Raw genomic sequence first — 20,982 nt, 5'->3', positions numbered from 1 at the left:
TGGGCCTTGGTTGCCCCATTGCTGAACTAGACTAGGGGCTCCATGAAGGTAGGGAGTATCAGTTCACTGTCTTTGGCTATTCTCTAGCTGTAGCTCTAGTGACGAGGTGTTCAAGAAATGTTTATGTCTTGCCTGGGTGGATGGAAGCAGGAGGGAGGGAGGAAAGGTGGATCGAAGAGGGATGGATGGATGCCTCAGCAAATGTGGACGGAAGGGTGGAATGGGTGGGGCTGAGAGATGGTTGGCAGGTGGGCAGGTGAACAGTGAAAGAAAGAAAGGGCGCTTTCATACTTCCAGCTCTGATGGTCCTTTTTATTTTTTTACATAGTTTTAGTTGTAGATGGACTTGATGCCTTTATTTATTTTGATATGGTGCTGAGGATCGAACCCAGTGCCTCACATGTGCTAGGCAAGTGCACTGCCACTGAGCCACAACCCCAGTCCTGATGGTCCTTTTTTTAAAGGTATATTTTATTCATTCATTCATTCATTCATTCATTCATTCATTCAAGTGGTGAATCTCAACAATCCCACCTTTACCTTTCACTTGATCCTGATGACCTTTCCTATTATGAAATACATTGTGTGCTAAGAGAAGATATAAAATGCATATCTCTGCACTGTGAGCTATGATCAAATGAGAACCTGGGAACCATTACTCAGCTTAAGAAATAGAACCGGTTCTGAATATCTTGGGCTCTCAAAGCCACTTAAATTTGGGCAAGAGGTGAGCAGTGCACCCTGAATCCACCCATTCCAGGCAGATTCGGAACAGGAAAGTCCTGAGACTGGGTGCCTCCTTCCAGCCCACCCTGAGCAGCCTGGCAGGTGCGAGATCAGAGGCAAAGAGCTGGCAGGGTGGGGTGTACCAAAGTGGGTTGGAGTGGGGTGGCCATCAGTGGCCACTCTGGTACTGCACAGCCCCAGGAGCGTGTTCTGGCTCTCCCCACCCTGGGTCTGTGTCAGCATGGCAAGTGCCTTTCCCCCTTTAAATTTACTCTTCATGCCTAAAGTTGGGAAGATGGTAAAACAGAGTTCTTGTAAGGAGTCCATTAGAAATCCTCCCTAGGCTTAGAACAAGGCCTGGTGCACTGTAAGCCCTCTGCAGGCAGCAGCTGCTGCTATTTTTATTCTAACTGTCACTGTCACTGCCTGAAAGGAAGGTCTTCAGTATTGGACAGCACGTAGACGACAGCCCTACAAGATGCCCTGATCACAGGGATCTTATTTTTCTATGTCTGCCGGTGACCCTTTTTTTTTAAAGCCCCCAAAACCTCCAGGTCCCTTCTCAGTGCTCTGTGTTCCTGGGCGTCAGGAGAGGAACAGACAGGGAAGGAGCAAAACAGGGGCCCTGGGTGTGGATCCCACGCATGGACTGGTCTTTTACGGGGTGCTGTACTAGGTGCTGGGAGGGGGTGGCAGGATCGTTTCTTCAGCACCAGGGTTGTTGTAGCCCCATGATGCATGACCCACGGAGTGAGGCACTCACAGTACCTACCTCATCTTCTGAAGCTTAAGTGAGATCCTGCCCACGGGGAACTAGAACAGAACCCAGCACATAATTATTAGCTACTATTACTATTATCATTATCATTACTACTAGGCATGGTATGTGCTAGGCCCTGTTTGAGGTCCTACAGAGGGTTCAAGGATGGAATCTGTCCTATATCCTATCCTCAAGAAAGTTAAAGTTAAACTGGATGCAGTGGCACATGCCTATAATCCTAGTGATTCAGGAGACTGATGCAGGAAGATGGCAAGTTTAAGGCCAGCCTGGGATACTCAGTGGACCTTGTCTCAAAATAAAATCTAAAAAGGGCTAGAGATGTAGCTCAGTGGTAAAGCGCTTGCTTAGCACGTGGAGTCCCTAGGCTTAACGCCAAGTGCGGGAGTGGGGCAGTGTTTAAAGTTTGGAAGGAGAAGTGGGTCCCCTTGTGCATAGAGTTCAAGACATAATATTAACAAGTGACCCAGTAGTCTGCAAATGCTACGGTAGTTATAAGAGGGAGAGGACTCTTCAAGCTGGGCAATCAGGGCAGGCTTCCTAGAGGATGCAGTGTGGGCTGGACCTTAAAGGATGGAAGGAGTTGGAACTAGGAGATTGAGGGCAAAGCTTTCCCAGCACCAGGATGTCCGTGACAAAGTCCCTGCAGCAAAGACGATCCCAGCAGGGTGAAGGAGCTGGGAGTGGTCGGTCCAGCTAGGCTGGAGGGAGGAGAAGGTGAGGGGGCTCTTACTGCAGGGGCAAGTTAGGATCAGGTTATGACAGACCTTGAATTGTCATGTGAGGGAGCTGGGGCTTTTTTCAGCGGGCAAGAGGGAGCCAGTGATAGTTCTGGAATGGACAAGGTAGTGGTGGACCCTAGCTCCTCTGAGCTGTCTCGGTGCTGGCATTAGGGGTATCTCTGCTGTCAACCCGTCTGGACAACCAGGGACTCTCCCCAAGGGGAGACAGCATTGTGGGCTTTCCCAGAGCCCAGGGCAACCTGAGGCAGCGGCCGGCCCCAGCCCCTTTCTCTCCTCCATTCCCACCCCATGCCCTGACATGACTCACACTGGGCCAGGAGCACCGGTTCCCTGTGGCTCTTTCCTCCTAGTACTCAGAGCCAGGCTGGCTTGGGGAGGAAGGAAGGGCTGTCCCTCTTTGGCGCTGGGATCCCCCACCTGAACCACGTCCTGCCCCCTGGCCCAACCCTAGCACCCTGATGGGGTTCCCCAAGTCCCTGTAATAGCTCAGGACCCTCCACTATCAGGCAAAGCGTGTTCTGTTAACCCCAGGGCCTAGAAGGATCTGAACCCTCTTCTTGGGCCCAGCCCAGCCTGGCACCCTACCTCCTTGGCCCTCCGAGCCCTCAGCTGGGAGAAGATGCCCAGAGCCCCTCTCAGTCCTCCCAGGGAGGAGGCCCAGTCCTGCCCTCTGCCCCAAAGCCTTCACCCCTTTCTCTCCAGGGCTGTAAATGAGTTCCACATTTGGGATCTGGCCCGCTCTATCAGAACTCTCCGCTCCCATCTCCCTCCACCCCACACAGTCATTCCGGGGTCTGCGGTAGGGGAAGGTCTCCTGCCTCTGACAGCCCCTTCAGAGGACTGAGAGGGAGCTGGACTGTGGCCAGGGGCCCGAGGGAGGGACGGTGGACACCAAGGCCCCCTCCCGCCCAGGCAGAATTCGAGGGGAAGGGCTGGGGGAGGAGCCCAGCAAAGCAGAGTCAGAGCGCAGCAGATGAGGGATGAGGGGTTGGGGGTGGTGAGGGAACTCGAGAGGTAGTTCCCAGCTCAGCACATTCCTGAGACATCTGGACGTGCTGGAAGGGCCCCAGCTGGCCCACAGGGCTGTGGCTCGAGCTTCTCCAGTCTGTGATGTCAGGACCCAGCACTCCCTGCTCCTCTGAGTCCCCTGGCCTGGGGTCCACCTTGGGGCCCAGTACTGAGAATGGTATCCCCAGAACCCTCACCCTCAGTGAGCAAGGCAGAATCCCTGGGACAACAGAGGAAAGGCCTGAGCCAGAGGTGGGCCTGGGCAGGGTGACAGGAGGCCAACACAGAAGACAGGGGATTTGTCCATCTGACTGACTCAAGAAAATTCTTCTCTGGGCTAACGCCAGCCCCTCCCTTCTCCTTGGAAAGGAGATAGAGACAAATGAACCCTCTGGAAAGAGCTGCTGACCGTGAGCTGTGTGATCCTGGGCAAGTCCACTCCCATCCCTGGCCTTCAGTTTTCCTCCTCTATGATAATAATCATAGTTACATTGAATGAGAGCCTTCTACCTGCCCTGCATTGTTTAAAGCATTTTACAAATGTTCCCTCAATTTATCCTCACAACAACTTGATAGAATAAATGTAAGTACCTCCATTTCATAGCCGAGACTAAGGTTCAGAGAGGTTAAATAACCTGTCCAAGGCTGCACAGCATGTAGTAGAGCCAGGTTAGAAGCAGGTCTGCCGCCTCCCTTGCTCATAACCATTGGACTATATTGCTCCTGCCAATAAGAGGAAGAAGATCTAATGGTGCTCTAAAATTGTAATGATTTGTTTTGGCCATCCTGGGGCTCTTCAAGAAGGACAGGGGCAGGCACTAGTCACACACTGGGTGCGGGGAGGAGGCAGGGGTAGCTAGCTTTGGAGCATCTGGTGGGTCAAGAGTCTTTGGAGGCCGGAGAGGTCCATCCGGACCCTAGGGGCTAGAGTCACAGCCTGATCCCCAGCTGAGCCCAGGGGTCCCACACCTTCCCTGAAGGACTAGAGTAAATAAGGAGAGAGAATACCACTTCTTCCAAAAATAAAACCCGAGGACAAGTCAGACAGGCTGGGACCGCCAGGAAGCCAGAGGCCCAGCACTGAGTGCACCAAGGAGAGGGACGAGGCCAAGGGAATTCCAGCCCGAGCCAGGCGGCAGGCTCCAGCCGAGCAGGTCTTCCAGCTGGCCAGGGCCCCAGAGCAGCTCCAGCTGGCTGGCCGCTGGGCCCAGTTTATACCGTAGGCCTGGACTAAGCCTGGGGCTAGCTCCTCAGCACTGAGTGGGTCTGTGCTCCTCTGGTAGCTGATCTGGCTGGGGCTTAGAAACAAAGAGCCTTCCTAGGCACAAATGACCTGGAGAATGGGTACAGCAGCCATACCAGGGAGGAGCTGAGGGAAGAAGGCCAAGCAAATGGAAATTCTGCCTGGAGCAGGAGCAAGCTGGCCTGGGAGCAAAACGTAGGACAGTCATTCCTGGAGGCTCTGCTGCAGAAGAAAGGGCCTCGGACCCTTAGCTGACTGACATTCCTTCACTGACCCAGTCAGTCAGTCAGCAAACGTCTGAGGCCTACCTGAGTTCCCTAGGCTTTGGAGATAAGAACAAGAATTGAACACAGACAGAGGCAATGTAAGTGGATCACTTCAAGTTATACTAAGGAACTTGATCTCTATCCTAAGGGCAGTTTGGAGTCATCAGTGGAGGTTGAGCAGGGAAATGACATGGTCATTTTAGGATTTTAGAAGATCCTTCTTAATGCAGCTCTTCGAAACATGGATTCACCTCCATAAGTGAGGCAGTTGTGCCATTGGTTAGGAAGTCTTTCAAGAGCAGAGACCTGTTCATCTCTGGGCACACAGTAGGTGCTCAGCAAATACCGTACTGATGATGGATACATGAATGCAACAGATCACCTTATTCTCCAGAGGCCCCCCAGTGCCAGCCCTGGCACTCTGTTTCCAGTGTCCTGAGCTGTCCCACAAAGATCCTCTGGCCACTATATATGGACCAACGTCTCCAGCAGCCAGACCATGGGCTGCTATGCTCTCAGTAGTGCCAGTCACAGCTAATCCCGACCCAGGGCGGCAGCACTCGCTGCCATGGCTTCCTCCTGCCCAGACAGTGCCTGGCGCCCGCCCCAGGGTTGGGCCACAGCACATAGGCAGCCTGGTCAAAAGATGCCAGGGGTTGGCTGAGAACCCGAGGACCTGTGGCCTGGCCAGGACAGGGTAACTGGTGTGAGCAGAGGGACCCAGAGGCTTAGACTCCAGGGCTGGGGATGCAGAGACACACATCCTCCCCAGGACTCTCCGCTCTGCAGAGGCAGCCCACAGTGGGTGCCAGCCTGCCCTTTACTGATTCCTTTCCTTTTCCCAGCACACACTCACACACACACACACACACACACACACACACACAAACACACATAACAAAAACAAAAAACCCCACCTCAATCCCCATGCTGGCCCCTCCTCCAGTCCCAGCTCTCACTGTCCCAGACCCAGGCAAGCCTGAAACTCCCAAATTTCCTTTGCTGGGTCTCACGTGACATCGTCATCTCGACCCGTGGCTTGGCACAATCAGCATTTAGCTCTGTGATCATATGAAATGTTGCATGTGTTTGTGTGAAACTGACCACAACTGTGCCTTTGTGAAGCCACGTCTGGAGTGACTGCGTGTGAGTGTGCATGTCTGTTGTGTCTGTTTGTTTGTTTGTGTGGTGCTGAGAATGGAACCCAGTGAGGTGCTCAGCAAGTGCTCTGCCACTCAGCCACACCCCCAGCCAGAGTGTGCCAGTTTGAATGGCGTTATTCTGATCACATCTGATGAGTGTCCTTGTTGGGTTTGTGTCCATGCTTGACACTGTGTGAGCCTGTGAGGGTGTGTGTACGTGTGACAGCACGGAAGTATCTGAATGTGGCAATGGGTGTGTTTGTCTTTCATTGTGTGGTGTCAGAGAAATGAAGATTCCCTAGTAAAAGGACCCTCCCAGCCCGTGTCTGTGTAGCATGGGCACACGCATGTGCATGCATGTACATGCACACACAGAAGCATTCCTGCTTATTTGGATTTGGGCATGCGGTGAACAGTTCAGTAGGGAGAAAATGTGAAACCTCAGCATCTTCCTTCCCTGGGCCTGTGGGGAGTGGAGTGTAGAGCGAGGTTGGAGTTGGAACAGTGTGCTCCCCTTCACCCCCACGTCCTGCCAGGACTCACAGGGAGGGCTGGCTCACCCCTTCCAGTTCACAAGAGGCCAGGGAAGAAAGAGCCCACTCTTCAGTAGGGACATGGAGGATAACTCATGAGGACTCTGGGACCCAGAGAGGCAGCACCACCTGACCCTGCCTAGGTCTCAGAGCAAAGCTGGGTCTTGAACTGGGACCTTCAGTGTCTGACCCCAGTGCCTTTCCCTTCATGGAATAACCTTACAGTCTAACTCTGGGAAGACATGGTCATGTGTGTCTTGGGACCCCCAAATACTTACATGGTGATATGATGCTGCTTAAGAACAAGAAGGGTCTGCTGACAACTGAGAACCCAGGGGCCCACCTCCTCCCCACTCTCCCTTGACCCTAACCCCACACAAACACACTCTGGGCACAGCAGTGACTCAGAGTGGTGGCCCTTCAGTCTGAAATGGGGGCAATTTTCTAGTGACCACGAAGCAAGTAACCGTCCGGGAATGTATGGGTCAGTGAGCTTGGGGAAGGGGGAATGTCTGTGGGCCCAGCTGCGGGGGAAGGAAAGGGGGAAATGTGAGAGGACTCTCCTCCCATCTCTCCCCAGAGCTCACTTTCTCGGAAGGAATGTTCGGGCTTGGGATTCCCCCCACCCCTTATCCCACAGCTCATACTGGACCCACTCCGGTCTCCCCGCCTCCCCTAAAGCACAGACTGGAGGAGCCCGGGCCGAGGGGAGGGGCAGAAGCCAGGGATGGGGGTGCAGGCGCCAAGGAGCTAGCGATCTGAAGAAAGGGGGCTGCTTCAGGTCGGGAAAGGCTCTTCTCCCGCACACACGCTCGCCAGCAAACATCTGCCCCCCAGAGCTTTGACCTGTCTGCACTGACCCCAGTGGAGGGATTAAAGGAGGGGGCAGGGAGAGGAGCCACAGCCAATACTAATACCGCCCCAAGAATGCCACTTCTCCTCCACCAGGGTCAGAGACCCCACTGCCCCATCAGTGCTCCCACAGGAGGATTATTCGAGGATGAGAGGAAGGAGCTGAGCAGGAAGAGCAGCGAAAGGTCTTAAAAATTGGGGCCTGGTCCACCCGGACCGTGGCCGGAGGAGACCCTCCCTCTCCATCAGCCCCTCCCCGCAAGACGGGGGCGGGGCTTTGCAACCGATAAGGGTGTTGGGACACTGTGGGACTGCCGTTTCTGCCACTGCCCCAGACGCGGAAGGAAATAGGCGGGTCCCGGGACACCCTTCCCTGCTCCATTGCCGGGCGGGCAGCTCAAGCCGGGGACCCCCCTTTCGGCGACCCTGCGTTGCTCCCGCGCCCTCCCGCCCGCCGCAGGCAGAGGCTCGCAGCCTCCTCCCATTGGCCAGGAGCTCTGCGGCTCTCACCAATGAGCAGGCCAGATTCCGGCGGGGGTGCCCCGCCCCCCGCGAGTGCGCCCGGGTTAACCATTTGTGGGCGGCTCGCAATAGACGGGACCCGGATCTTCTCTAAAATTTAAAGGGGGCATGCAGCTGAGCCCCAGCGCGGGGAGGAGGTGCAGCCGAGAGGGGGGGATGCGTGGGTCTGGGAGCCGGAGAGCTCGGGACCTCTCCTGCAAGAGAGTGGAGCCGGCGCCGGCTCCGCGTGGCAGCCGAGAAGGAGCTTATATTGGCACGACTGTAGGAAAAAGACTTTAATAAGGAGGGAAACAAACCATAATGTTTCCCTCTCTGGCTTCCCACCCCCGTTGCTTGGAAAGGCCCCCCCATAGAACGCTCACCCCTAGTAAAACCCTATCCCGTTCAGAACGTCGATGCACGACCCTCTGTTGTAGACTCCCGGCCTCTGGCCTATCCCTCCCCCGCCTGTCCCCCCACCCCACCCCACCCCACCACCGCCCCAGTTTCCATGGACAATCTAAACCTGAACTTTTCGTGTGTGTGAACACGGAAGGAGGGCTGGATGGGGGGCGGGTACAAGGGGCTGGGCTGGGGATGGGAAGGTCTGAAGTCTCCAAAGTGGGCTTTCCAGGAATGGGGGAGGTGGTTGCAGAAGTGAACAGCCACAAGGGGAAGACCCTTGAACTATGCCCCCAGAACTATGCCCTCCCCTCAGCGTAACCAACTTGGCCTGTGACTCTAGGTAGATGACTTTCCCTCTCTGGACCTCAATTTTCTTATTGGCAAATGCAAGGGTTGGGCACCAGGGGTAGTGGTGCAGGTCTGTAATATAAGTTATTTGGGAAGTTGAGGCAGGATTGCAAGTTCGAGGCCAACCTCAGCAATTTAGCGAGATCCTGTCTCACGAAAGGGCAGCGGGGAGGGGCTGGAGATGTTGGTGACTATGCACCTCTCTGTTCAATTCCCAGTACCAAAATAATAATAATAATAATAATAAAAATGAGGAGTGGGATGAGATTTCTCAGGTCCCTCTGCCTCTATATTGTAACTACTGAGCTGCTAAGAGGCTGGGCACCATACTAAAGTGGAGCTACAAACCCTGACAGCAGTGCTCCCATAAGGGACAGGTGGGCCTCGGGGTAATGGACTTGACCACCATCCACCCAACACCTAAGGAAGCCCTAAAGGAAGAGGCCCAGAGCCTCTGAGTGGCCTCCACCCCAACACTGCCTGCCCCTTGGCCGCCCTCCTCTTCCACTTGGCACCCACTGCTCTGGAAGCTCCATGCCGCTGGGCTCTGGCTGCTGTTCTAGCAGGTGGAATGGGGGCGTCTTGAAAAAAACAGGGCCAACTGAGCTCCCTCAGTAGGTGCCGGTTGGCACCCCAAAGAGGAGAACCTGCCTGGAGCCAGGGCATTCAGGGACCAGTGCCCAGACTGGAGGAAACTCTGTCCTCTCTTGGGCCCCTGGGAAGGGGCTTGGCAAACCCTTATCGCCTGAGAAGCAGCTGCTGGAGAAATACCTTAGCAGCTGACTCACACTCTCCCCACTCACAACCCCCTCCTTCTGGGGCCACCACAGGCCTGTAAGAGACCCTGAGGGGAGGGCTTGGAGGAAGCACCCAGCTGGACTGGTCCTGCTCTGCCTAGGATGTGACTTGTACCACCCTGGCTCTGACTGGGTGGTTGGAGGGCAGAGGGTTATACCCCATAAAGGGCTTCTGTCTGGAGTCACAGCTACTCTGGTTCAGCAGAGAACCTCCTGGTACTGCTGCACCCCTGGAATTGATGGACGGTTGCTATCCTAGTGGCATTGTTCTCTGGGATTCCAGGCCCTGTCCCTCCACCAGGATTTAATGAGTGTCTAGCAGGTGTACAAGACAGAGACCTCCCCTGGGAAGTTCACGATCTACTCCAACAGGCAATTACAGAACCGGGGAAGGGGGTGGTGTTTAGGGAAGGACTGGACAGCGAGGGATCGTGACACTTCTATTGCTCTACTTGGCTTCCTGGGCCTCGGCTTCCCTGTCTGTCAAATACAGAGCTGTACCTTCCTAATCTCACTGGGTAATTGTGAGGATTAAATGAAATTATGCATATGAGAGCGCCTCGGAAGGTTAAAACCACAACAGAAATGCAGGGTGACAATTATGATTTCCGGCAGACCGGAAGTGGGAGGTACCTACCATTGGGGTTTTTAAACTCATTTCGTTCTGGATTCTCTTATCATGCTTGTTAACAAGGGAAACCAAATCACCTCTCAGTTTGGGTTGCAAGTTCAGCCCAGAGTTTAAGGGCTGCAGCTCTCATAATAATAACAACTAACAGTAATCAAATACCTGCTACATACATCCAAGTTTTTTGTATATATTCATTCATAATCCTACCTACGCGATGAGGACTGAAACTTTAACAAGTATTTTATCCTCATGACAATGCTGTGAGGTAGGAACTATTCTTTTCCCCTTATGGGTAAGGAAAATCTGTTGGATTTTGTTGTTGTTGTTGTTTGTTTGTTTGTTTTCTTAAATCAGGGATTGAACTGAGGGGTGCTTAGCTACCAAGCCACATCCCCAGCCCTTTTTATATTTGAGACAGGGTCTTGCTAAGTTGTTCAGGGCTTCACTAAATTGCTGAGGCTGGCTTTGAACTCAGAAACCTCCTTGCTTAGCCTCTGGGATTATAGGCATGTGCCACCGCGCCTAGCTGGGTAAGGAAATTCAGGCACAGAGAAGTTAAGACACTTAGCAAATAAAAAGCAAGTCTCCTCATCCCCTGCTCCTCCCGGATGGACTCAGGTAGCCCTGAACCTTATTCTCAGACAGAAGGCTTCTCTGCTTATCCCTGGATTGGGACAAGCTTCTCATAGTTCAGGTCTCAAAAAGCCAATGACTCTGGACCTTAAGCCAATCCCTTGATGCCAGCCCTTAATCACTCACCAGGTGGGAATCTAGGGCCTAAAGCAATCCCAACCCTGCCTCATCCATCACACCAGCAGACACATTCATTCAATAAATTATGAGTGAACAAGTTACTTTTTCCCCCCCATGCAGTACTGGGGATTGAATCCAGGGCTGCTCTACCACTGAGCTACATCCCCAAACTTTTTTATTTTGATTTTGATACAGGGTCTCCCTAAGTTCCCTAGGCTGGCCTCAAACTTGTGACCCTCCTGCCTCAGTCTCCCAAAGCTCTGGGACAACGGGCATGTGCTATTATGGCTATTGTGCCTGGCAATAGCAACATTTCTTAACACATTTATAATTTTTCCTTTGAGTCAGGGGTCTTGCTATGTTGCTGGGACTGATCTTTAACCACTGGGTTCAACCTAACTTCCTGTCTTTGTCTCCCAAGTTGCTGGGATTATAGGCTCTGGCCAGTGTACCTGTACTTTTCCTTAAAGAGAAAAAGTAGTTTACAAGCACCTACTGTGTGTCAGCCCCTGGAATGTATCAATGACAAAATTTAGCATTTGTTTATTACTATGTGGCAGGGACTGTATTAGGCTTTACATGTGTTAAATGGTTTAATCTTCATAACAATCTTAGCAGGTGAAAACTACAATTGACCCGACTGTACAGATCAGGAAATAAAACAGAGGTTAATTAACTTTACCCAGCTCATGGAAACCAAGATTTTATCAGATATTTTTGTTTCTAGAGAATATATTTTACATCATTATCAAGCACACACCTGCACACACACACACACACACACACACACACACACACACACACAACTGAGATAAAATTGTCAAAAGGTATTTAATTTTCCTATTTGCAGTGTGCTCCGATATTTACTACTGTTTTGTTCAGTTTTATTTTTTAAAATTCCAGTTGGAAATGCCCCATGTTCTCACTTATATGTGGAAGTTTAAAAAGTTGATCTGATAGAAATAGTGAGTAGAACAGTAGTTACCAGAGGCTGGGACAGTGAGGAGAGGGATTGGGAAAAGAGTGGTCGATGGGTACCGGGTGCCCTTGGAAAGGAGGAGTCACTTCTAATGTCCTGGAACACAGTAGGGTAAGGTGTGATCGACCACAGTTAATTGTATATTTCAAAATAGAAAACAAAGAGGATTCTGAATGTTCCTAACACAAAGAAATGATAAATGTTTGAGGTGATAAATATACCAATTACCCTGATCCGGTCATGACATGTAATGATACATGTACATGGTGTACATGTGCTGAAATGTCACGCTGTACCCCATAAATATGTAAGATTATTATGTGTCAAGTAAAAATCTTAAAAATATATTTTTAAAAATTCTGGTCATGACCCACTAAGTTGATTTCATAACCCATTAATGAGTCACAGCTCTGAGTCATAGCTGGAAGTATCCAGGCCAGGATTTGAACCTGAGCAATATGGCTGCAGAGCCTGCTCTCTTGGTGTTAAGAGGGGAGACTCTGGAGGCATGAAGACAGATGGGGACTGTGCCACTGAAGGACTAGAGGCCTCAAGAATCCCACCAGCATGCACCATCCTCTCCCTGCATGCCTGCAAAAGACAATACAGATGTCACCCAGATTACCTTTGGGCAGCACACCTGCTAAGTCCTCACGTCAGCCTATGGAGGACACGTGTGGGGTGGACCTAGAAATAGACTCAGGCAGTTTAAGTGATGTGCCAAGGTCGCAGAGCCCAGGGTCCTTTTGCCTGGATCTGAGCAGAGCTCCCCCTTGAGAATATTGCTGGTGAGGACTGGGATGACGGAGGTGACAGGTGACGGTGATAGTGGCAGCGAGGGAAACCATAAGACCAGGGCTGGGGATGTGGTCCTGGGGAGGTTGGTGGCAACGATGGTGGTTTTTTTTTTAAATCTTTTTATTTTTATTTTTTATTTTTTACAAACTGCATTTTGATCCATTGTACACAAATGGGGTACATCATTTAGTTTCTATGGTTGTGCACGATGTAGATTCATACCATTGGTGTGATCATACATGTACACAGGGTAATGATGTCTGTCTCACTCCGCCACTTTTCATACCCCCCTCCCTCTCATTTCCCTCCATGTAATGTAATGTTCCTCCATTCTTCTCTCACCCCCCCACACCCATTATGTATCGTCATCCACTTATCAGGGAAAACATTCAGCCTTTGGTTTTTTAGGATTGACTTATTTCACTTAGCATGATATTCTCCAATTCCATCCATTTATCTGCAAATGCCATAATATTATTCTTCTTTATGGTTTATAACCAAAGGACTTAAAATCAGCATACTACAGTAACGCAGCCACATCAATGTTTATAGCAGCTCAATTCACAATAGCTAGAAGGTGGAACCAATCTAAATGCCCTTCAACAGATGAATGGATAAAGAAACTGTGGTACTTATACACAATGGAATATTATTCAGCCATAAAGAATAATATTACGATGGTGGTTTTGATGGTGGGGGGGACAGCATGGGGAGATGACCACCACCATACCAAGGCCTGCACTCTATTCCCAAGTCAAGCTGAATCCCTTCTCCTTCTCCCTTCCGCCCTCACCAGCACTTTCCAGAGCACCTGGACCACTTTGTGGAGAACATGGAGGACTTCTCCAATGACCTGTTCAGCAGTTTCTTTGATGACCCTGTGCTGGACGAGAAGAGCCCCCTACTCGACATGGAACTGGACTCCCCAGCACCAGGCATCCAGGCTGAGCACAGCTATTCCCTGAGTGGGGACTCGGCACCTCAGAGCCCTCTTGTGCCCATCAAGATGGAGGACACCACTCAAGGTAAGAGGCGGAAAGACCCAGGGACAGGGCAGGTCCACAGGCCCAAGAGGGCGGGGCCTCTGAGCAACAGGAGGGAGCGGCCACAGCCAGAGACTCCAGTGGAGCCACCCACACACCCCTCAGCAGGCGCACCTCCCTGCCTTTCGGGTCCTCCTCAGATCAAACCTATACAGGTGCTTCTCAGAAGGGATTTTGCTGACGTAGGTCAAAACCCAGTTAATAAAGCGTGGTTCCTAGACCAGCAGTATCACCTGGGGACCTGCAAGGAGCAAATCCTCAGCTCCCATCCCAGCCCTGCTGAAACATCCCTAGGGCAGGGCCCAGCCTTCCGGAAAGTTCTGTTGGAATTGCGAATCACTGACTTAGAAGTACAGTGGAGGTCATTAAATAACAAATGTATACAAGAAGTTTCTAGAACTTTTCCCCTCCTCGTACTGTAATGTCCCTCTGAGCTGCTACCTAGGAGGCCCTGTACCCAACTTTTGTCCCGAAAAGTTGGCTCTCCGAAGCTCCCCACTCCCCTGACTTTCTGCTTTGGAACAAAAGGTTCTGGGGGTCCTTCCTCTCTGGTAGTCAACAGAGAAGACCCCCTCTGTCTCCATCTATGAACACTCTCCTTCAGTCATTTCCTCAAATGCAAGTGGTCCTGGCTCTGTGGATTTTGGCTGAGTGATAGTGGACACGTCCCTTAACCTCTAGAGGCCTCAGTAGCTTTATCTAGAAGTGAGAATAACAGTGAACATTTTGGGTTGGGGTTCAAGCCCAGTGGCAAAGTGCTTGCCTAGCACGTGTGAGGTACTGGGTTCAATTCTCAGCACCACATATAAATAAATGAATAAAATAAAGATCTATCAACATCTTTAAATATATTTTTTTAAATAGAAACATTAAAAAAAAAAAAAACAGTGAACATTTCTAGAGCACTCTCTGGTTTATAAAATGCCTCTCCATTAATTGTCTCTTTTATGTCTCACAACAGACAGTTGAGGCCAGAATCACTTTTATCATCATCCCATTTGACACCTAAGAAAGATGAGACTTCATGAAAGTGGAGTTGTCTAGGTCATACACACAGTAAGATGCAGAATGGAGATTTACAAGCCAGCCGCCCGATTCTAAGCCTTACCCACTTCCACCACTACATCTACGAGCCTCAAAGGCAGCAAGAGCTGCTCAGTTAGGAACCCCACAGGCTTTTTTGTGCATTCCAGTGCATTCACTGGCTGCTGGGTGACCTCGAGCAACTTCCTTAACCTCTCTGGGCCTCTGTTTCCTCAATTGTAAAATAAATATAGCATGTACTTGAGAGTTCTGGACAAGATTAAGAAGCATGTACATAAAGTACCCAGCTCAGGTTCCAGCATGTAAGATACATCAGTAATTAGTGGCTATTTTCCTTGTACCTGTCAAACTCCTGTTAATACCATGAGTGGCTAGAACAGTGAACAGGGTTCTTATTCCTCTTCCCTTGCAGAGGACATTGGCCTTGAGTGAGCCTCTTAACTGTCTCATCTGACTCATCTATTAAGTGGGAGAACAGCAGTGCCGGCCCTGTGGAGTTTTGGGGGGAAGCAACAAGGTCACAGCTTGGAGCCGTGCCCTGTGCCAGAAGTTTGAGCTGTACCCGAGGGTCTTGGAGCTCCCCAGAAGCACAGACAGGCATCTGAATCCCTGCGTGAGGGGTTTCTGGGGCTCTGGGGCTCGTGTTGCTGAGGTCCCAGCTGCCCACTGTGCCCTGGCCTCAGGCAAGTCTCTGGGCCTCAGTGAGTTCCCAGGCTCCCGCCTGGGGAAGGGCAAGGGTGTGGGGTGGACCCTCCCATGGCAGGTTCTCTGTCCACCCCTGCTGGGCCTGCCCAGCACCTCCTTGGCCACCCCAAGTCTATTTTTAAAGCAATTTGTCTGTGGGCCCTTGATGGGGACAGCTTCCCGGAGGCTAGCAGCCTGGCCCTGTAATTTGGGAAGATTGTGGGTGTTCCTGGAGCCCAGGGGCAGCCTGTGGCCTAGAGATGGGGCCCTCAGGCTCCCCTCAGGGTGGGGCCTGGCCTCTGAGGTGGTCTCCAGGAGCTGTTGACCCCTCTCCCCACTCACAGTGGGCCACCAAGTCCAGAGTCCCCTCCAGTCCTTGCCCTGCACGTGGCTTCCTGTCCCCCTGTGTCATGCTGCTTCTCTGATTCCGGCACCGGGGCACCACGAGCAGGGCTGCCTTGGGGTGGGGGCTGTGGCATCCATCAGGGAAAAGGGCGAGGCCCACCAGAAGACCCACTAGATGGGCAGGAGGTGAACTCTGCCCTTGGGGAAACCTGAGCATCGCCCGCCCACCTGACCCTAGATCCTGTGCATCCTGTCTCCTCAGTGTGTTTCTAGAAAGTCCCTCCCTCTCCCTTCCCATGGGCCTTTGTCCGGCCCTCCTCTTCTCTTGCCTGGACGGTTTATCTGAGCAGCCTCCTGTGGGTCTCCTTGCCTCATCTGCCTACAGCTGGTCTAGTTCCCACCCTGGGCAGAGCAATCCTCTTAAAATTGCCAATTCGGGCCTGCTTGAAACTCTTCGGTGGCTTCCCATCACCTTTGGATAAAGTCACAGGTCTGGGCCCAATCTCAAGACCATGCCACCCCTTTGGCCTCCCTGCCTCCACGTTCTGCGTCTCTATATATTCCAGCTATACTAAACCCTCGTGACTCTTGCTAGATCCCCAGCACCTGGCACGGTGCTCAGCAGATGTTTACTGGATAATGATAATTAGTTTGATACTAGCTTCTATTTATTGCTCATTTATTTCTCATCAGGTACTGTGGTAAATGTTTGATGAGTGTTATATTCTTTAACCCTCAAAACCTACCTGTTAGGCATGTCCCACTCCTTTCCCCATTTTAAAGACAAGGAAGTGAAGGCTCAGAGAGGGTAAGCAACTTGTCTAAGGTCACAGAACAGCTGGTCAGGAGGAATCCAGGTCCCTCGCCCCATTCGGTCAGCTGCCCACCCTGCCCTCTCACCTCACAGGGCCCCGCCTTTCCCTCCCACCTTCCCGTGTCCCCTGGTATTGCTTCTCAGTCCAGCCCAGTGCAGCTCCCAGCAGGCAGAAGGGGGCCGAGCTCTCTGCTCTGGGAGTCACCTGAGCCCGGGTCCTGTCCCCTCCCCCCAGATGTGGAACATGGAGCGTGGGCACTGGGACACAAACTGTGCTCCATCATGGTGAAGCAGGAACAGAGTCCGGAGCTGCCCGTGGACCCTCTGGCTGCCTCCTCAGCCATGGCTGCTGCTGCTGCCATGGCCACCACCCCACTGCTGGGCCTCAGCCCCCTGTCCAGGCTGCCCATCCCCCACCAGGTGAGCCCAGGGGTAACTAAGGGCTGAGGGAGGGGGAGGGCTGTGGGTCTCTGGAAGAGGTGCCCCCACCCCAGGGCTCTGACAGGCGGCCATGTGAGCCTCAGGCCTGAGGGTCAGAAGTCGCAGGCCGGCTCCGCCTCCCGCTCTGGCTGCTCCTTCCTGGTCCTACAATGGGCACGGTCCCTTGGAGGAAGCTGAGACCCTGCCTGTGTGTAAAAGAGCTTGCAGGGAACCAGGCAGGGCCGGCGTCAGGCCGGACCAGGGTCTCAGGGATGGGGACAGCCCAGGCCCCTTCCTTTTTTCAAAGCTTCAGGATTTTTTAAAAAAAGGCAAAACCAAAATGTAAACTAAAAAATGTGGCTGTGTTTTGACTTCAACAGTGTGTATTCATGGGATTAATAAGCCACACTCATGCCAAACCCCACTCGACTTCCCTGAATCTGTAGATAATGGCATTCAGCTGGAAATCCAGGACCCTCCCTGGGCTGTGCCGCCTGACCGACCGCTGGCTGCAGGAGAGGCCCTGCCTGGTCGGCTCTGCCTCCCTTCCCTCTGGGCACGTTGTATTCCCTCTTTCTTCCTCAGTTTCCTTCCCGTAAAATGGGTGCATGAAGTGCACCCCCTACAGTGGTCGTAAGCTATGAGATCATGACCACTTTCGGCTGGCTGCAGATCAGTGGGGAGAGATAGTCCCCAGATCTAGCACCTAACACCAGGCCTTCCTCAAAGAGACCACCCCTTGCATGTGTGTTGGCAGTCACGTGGGTAACGCCACATGTGATCCTGAAGTCCTTTCTGGAACAAGTTTGGAATATAAATACATAGAAATGTATGTTTGTTAAAAACATAAATCTGGTTTCCTTGTTTGAAACCCATTAGGGGCTCTCAGACTCCTGCTTCAAACTTATTCTGAGTTCTGCTCCAGCACTCATTTCAGACTTGAGCTTCCCAACGAGCTTTCTCTGACCCCTCAGCCAATTAATTCCTCTTTCTGTCCTGTCGCTACCCTTCCTAGACAGCTGCAGTGTGCCACGCTGCACCTCAGGTCCTCGGGGCACCCTGCATACCGAGGCCTACATGCAGGGTCAGCCTCTGCACAGAAGGTGGCCTGGCCTTGGAGGCCACAGGAAGCCCTCTTTCTTTGAGGTTAAGGTCTGAACTACACTACTCGGCCACATTTTCTTCTCTTAGGTGTGACTTGGCTTTTCCAAGCCAGAGAACCTGCCTGTTTCCTCTGGCAATACCTGGAACCCCAAGCCCAGCCACTTCCTGGGCAGTGCAGGGCTGACCACCAACCTCAGGGAGGGAGGGATGGGGGGTGGACACAGGGTGGGAACCATCCCAGGAACAGCTCTTGGAGCTGGACCTGCCTCTTTCTCAGGCCCCGGGAGAGATGACTCAGCTGCCAGTGATCAAAGCAGAGCCCCAAGAGGCAAGCCAGTTCCTCAAAGTGACACCAGGTAAGTGTGACCAGGGACTCTTTTCTCCTCCAGCCTTGGGTAGACCACGTTCTGCCCGTGTCCCTTGAACCCCCGACTTTCCCCCACCTGACCCGCCCTCCATCCATCCACACTCCCTGGTCTCCTCCTGGCCCTCCCTTGTCAATTCCTGACTGCCGTCACCTTCCGTCCTTTCCTTCACTCGCTAACCAGACCCATCCCATCACTTCCATCACCCACCATCCAACTGTCCGTCCATCCATCCATCCATCCGTCCAGAGTCCACTGGGCAGCATCTCCCAGTCCCAACACTGGAGGAGCAGAGAATGAGGACAGTCCCTGTACGCACAGCGTTCTCAGGGTCACAGACAGATCACCCGCTACCGAGCAGCAATATTGGGTGTGCACATGGCAAATCCACAGGGGGCTCTGGGAGCTCATCCCTGGACCAGACAGGGGAGGGGGGCACAGAAGGAGTCATGGGCTCTTCCCAATCCTGTCTCATTTATTGGCCAAACACTGGATCAGCATCTACTGTGTAGCAGACCCTGGACTAAATACCATGGTCTAGAAAGCTAAATAGGGCCCTTGAGGTGCTGACCACCTTGAGGAGAGGATGCAGATGCGGTGGAGAGAGGCACCTTACATTGTGGGGTGCCCTTCAAATCCTAAAACTCTTCACCTACAGGAGCTCATTGCATTCACACGACCCTAAGCATGGTCGTTCCAGCCCATTCAACAGATGCGGGCGGTGAGGCTGGGAGAGGTTGGGGAAATACATCTGAGGTCCCACCGTTAGAAGGTGCTATGGTCAGGACTTGACCTCTGTTCTCCTGACGCCAAGTCCAGTGCTCTTTGCTGCATGGCATCCATAAGAGGCGACCAAGTGTCAAAGGAGGGTGAAGTCCTGCAGGGGCCAGCCTTGGGCTAAGCCTGGGGGACACAGGTTCCTCCTCCCAGGCCCGGCCCTGTGCTGAGGTGCAGGGTGCGCCAGGTCTCCATGCCTGGGGTTGTATGGGCATTCCGCACTGTCCCGGGACTCGCCAGTACTAGGCTCTTGATCCTTGGCTGTACCTCTCTGACACTTGCAGAGTGTCAGGCTCCCGGGCCGGGCCATGAAGGAGACGACAAAGAGGGCAGCTTGGAGGAGGAAGCTGGTCTTCTTCCTGTTCTGCTGAATTCCCAGCACCTGCTGTCCTATTGCGCTCAAGTTGGCAACAGAAACCCTGGATGGTTATGGCTAAATAAGTCAGGGTGGGTGGAAGGAAGGAAGGGAGAGAACACTGCCCAGTCACCTTCTGGGGCTACCAAGTGGTGCTTAAAGACCCTGAATCGGGGGCTGGGGAGATAGCTCAGTTGGTAGAGTGCTTGCCTTGTAAGCACAAGGCCCTGGGTTCGATCCCCAGCACCCTAAAAAAAAAAAATAGACCCTGAATCCTCTGAAATGGGGGCTTGGGGGGGGGGTCCAGCTTCTGTGTCCGGGCTGCGGGGAGCTGGGCCATTGTGCTTTCAGAGCTGGGGCAGCGCTCAGGAATCGGCTCCTGGGTGTCGGCTGTCTTCCTGATGTTACTACTGAGACCCAAGCCTAGCACCCCATTCCTCTCAGTGTCAGGGCTGGCGCAAGCCCACGCTAAGATGAACCCTGAAGTCAGAGCAGAGCTGGGCACAGCCCTGCTAACCTGGTTTCCCCTGCTCTTTCCAGAGGACCTGGTGCAGATGCCTCCGACGCCCCCCAGCAGCCACGGCAGTGACAGCGACGGCTCCCAGAGTCCCCGCTCTTTGCCCCCCTCCAGCCCTGTCCGGCCCGTGGCCCGCTCCTCCACAGCCATCTCCACCTCTCCCCTCCTCACCGCCCCTCACGTAAGGAGCTGGGGGCGGGCTGACCCTGGAGGCCAGGAACCAAATCCATCCACCCAGTATGCTGGCCAGCGGGGAGGGTTAGGAGCCCCAAGTCTGATGCCACCCCATCAGAGTTCAGAGAGGCTCCTGCCTGGCAGAAGAGCACGAGAATCTTCTAATCCTGCCTCGTGGTGAATAGGAAAGGGAGTTAGAGAGAAGGCCTTAGAGATCACCCGAAACCCACACTGTTGAAGAGCCAGGACTAGAATGTGACATTCCTGAGCTCCAGGGGATGACCCACTGTCTGGTGACAACATGGAGCCAGGCCCTGAGTTATGGGGTGTGTGTGGAGGGGACCTGTGGGGTGTCCTTAGGGGCCGTGCACAGTGAGCTTTAATTCTGTGAATTCCAGGGTGGGATCCTGAGGCCTGGCACGCTGGGCTCCATATGTGTGGCTGGATTCAACTCAGATCCGCCTCCTTTTCAGATGCGGAAACTGAGGCTCAGAGAGCCTCACCCAGAGAGCTGGAGTTTGAACCCCGGGCTGTTTGGTTCCTAACCACTGTGTCCTACTCCCTACAGAAGCTCCAGGGGACATCGGGGCCACTGCTCCTGACAGAAGAGGAGAAGCGTACCCTAATTGCTGAGGGCTACCCCATCCCCACGAAACTCCCCCTCACCAAAGCGGAGGAGAAGGCCTTGAAGAGGGTCCGGAGAAAAATCAAGAATAAGGTAAAGCCTGAGCCAGCCTCTGGTCCTGCCCTGGGGATTTGAAGGGCGTCCAGTGGGGGGGTGGGGGCCTCTGCTCCTCTAGTGATGTCAGCCCCCAAGTTGGGGGCCCCCCAGGAAAC

At 53.0% G+C, this 20,982-nt stretch overlaps 1 protein-coding gene across 1 annotated transcript in view; it reads left to right on the top strand.

Moving 5' to 3' along the window:
* CREB3L1 (cAMP responsive element binding protein 3 like 1) overlaps nt 1-20,982 on the top strand; it is a 34,101-nt gene that overhangs the window by 7,044 nt on the left and 6,075 nt on the right. Inside the window, 5 exon segments of the mRNA XM_079102055.1 lie at nt 13,300-13,528; nt 16,669-16,853; nt 18,235-18,313; nt 19,995-20,152; nt 20,714-20,863. Coding sequence (XP_078958181.1) covers nt 13,300-13,528; nt 16,669-16,853; nt 18,235-18,313; nt 19,995-20,152; nt 20,714-20,863 — 801 coding nt within the window.

This window comes from Sciurus vulgaris (genome assembly GCF_902686455.1).
Source record: "Sciurus vulgaris genome assembly, chromosome: 11".
In the NCBI taxonomy this organism is placed as follows: domain Eukaryota; kingdom Metazoa; phylum Chordata; class Mammalia; order Rodentia; family Sciuridae; genus Sciurus; species Sciurus vulgaris.
This window is presented reverse-complemented; position numbering and strand designations above follow the sequence as displayed.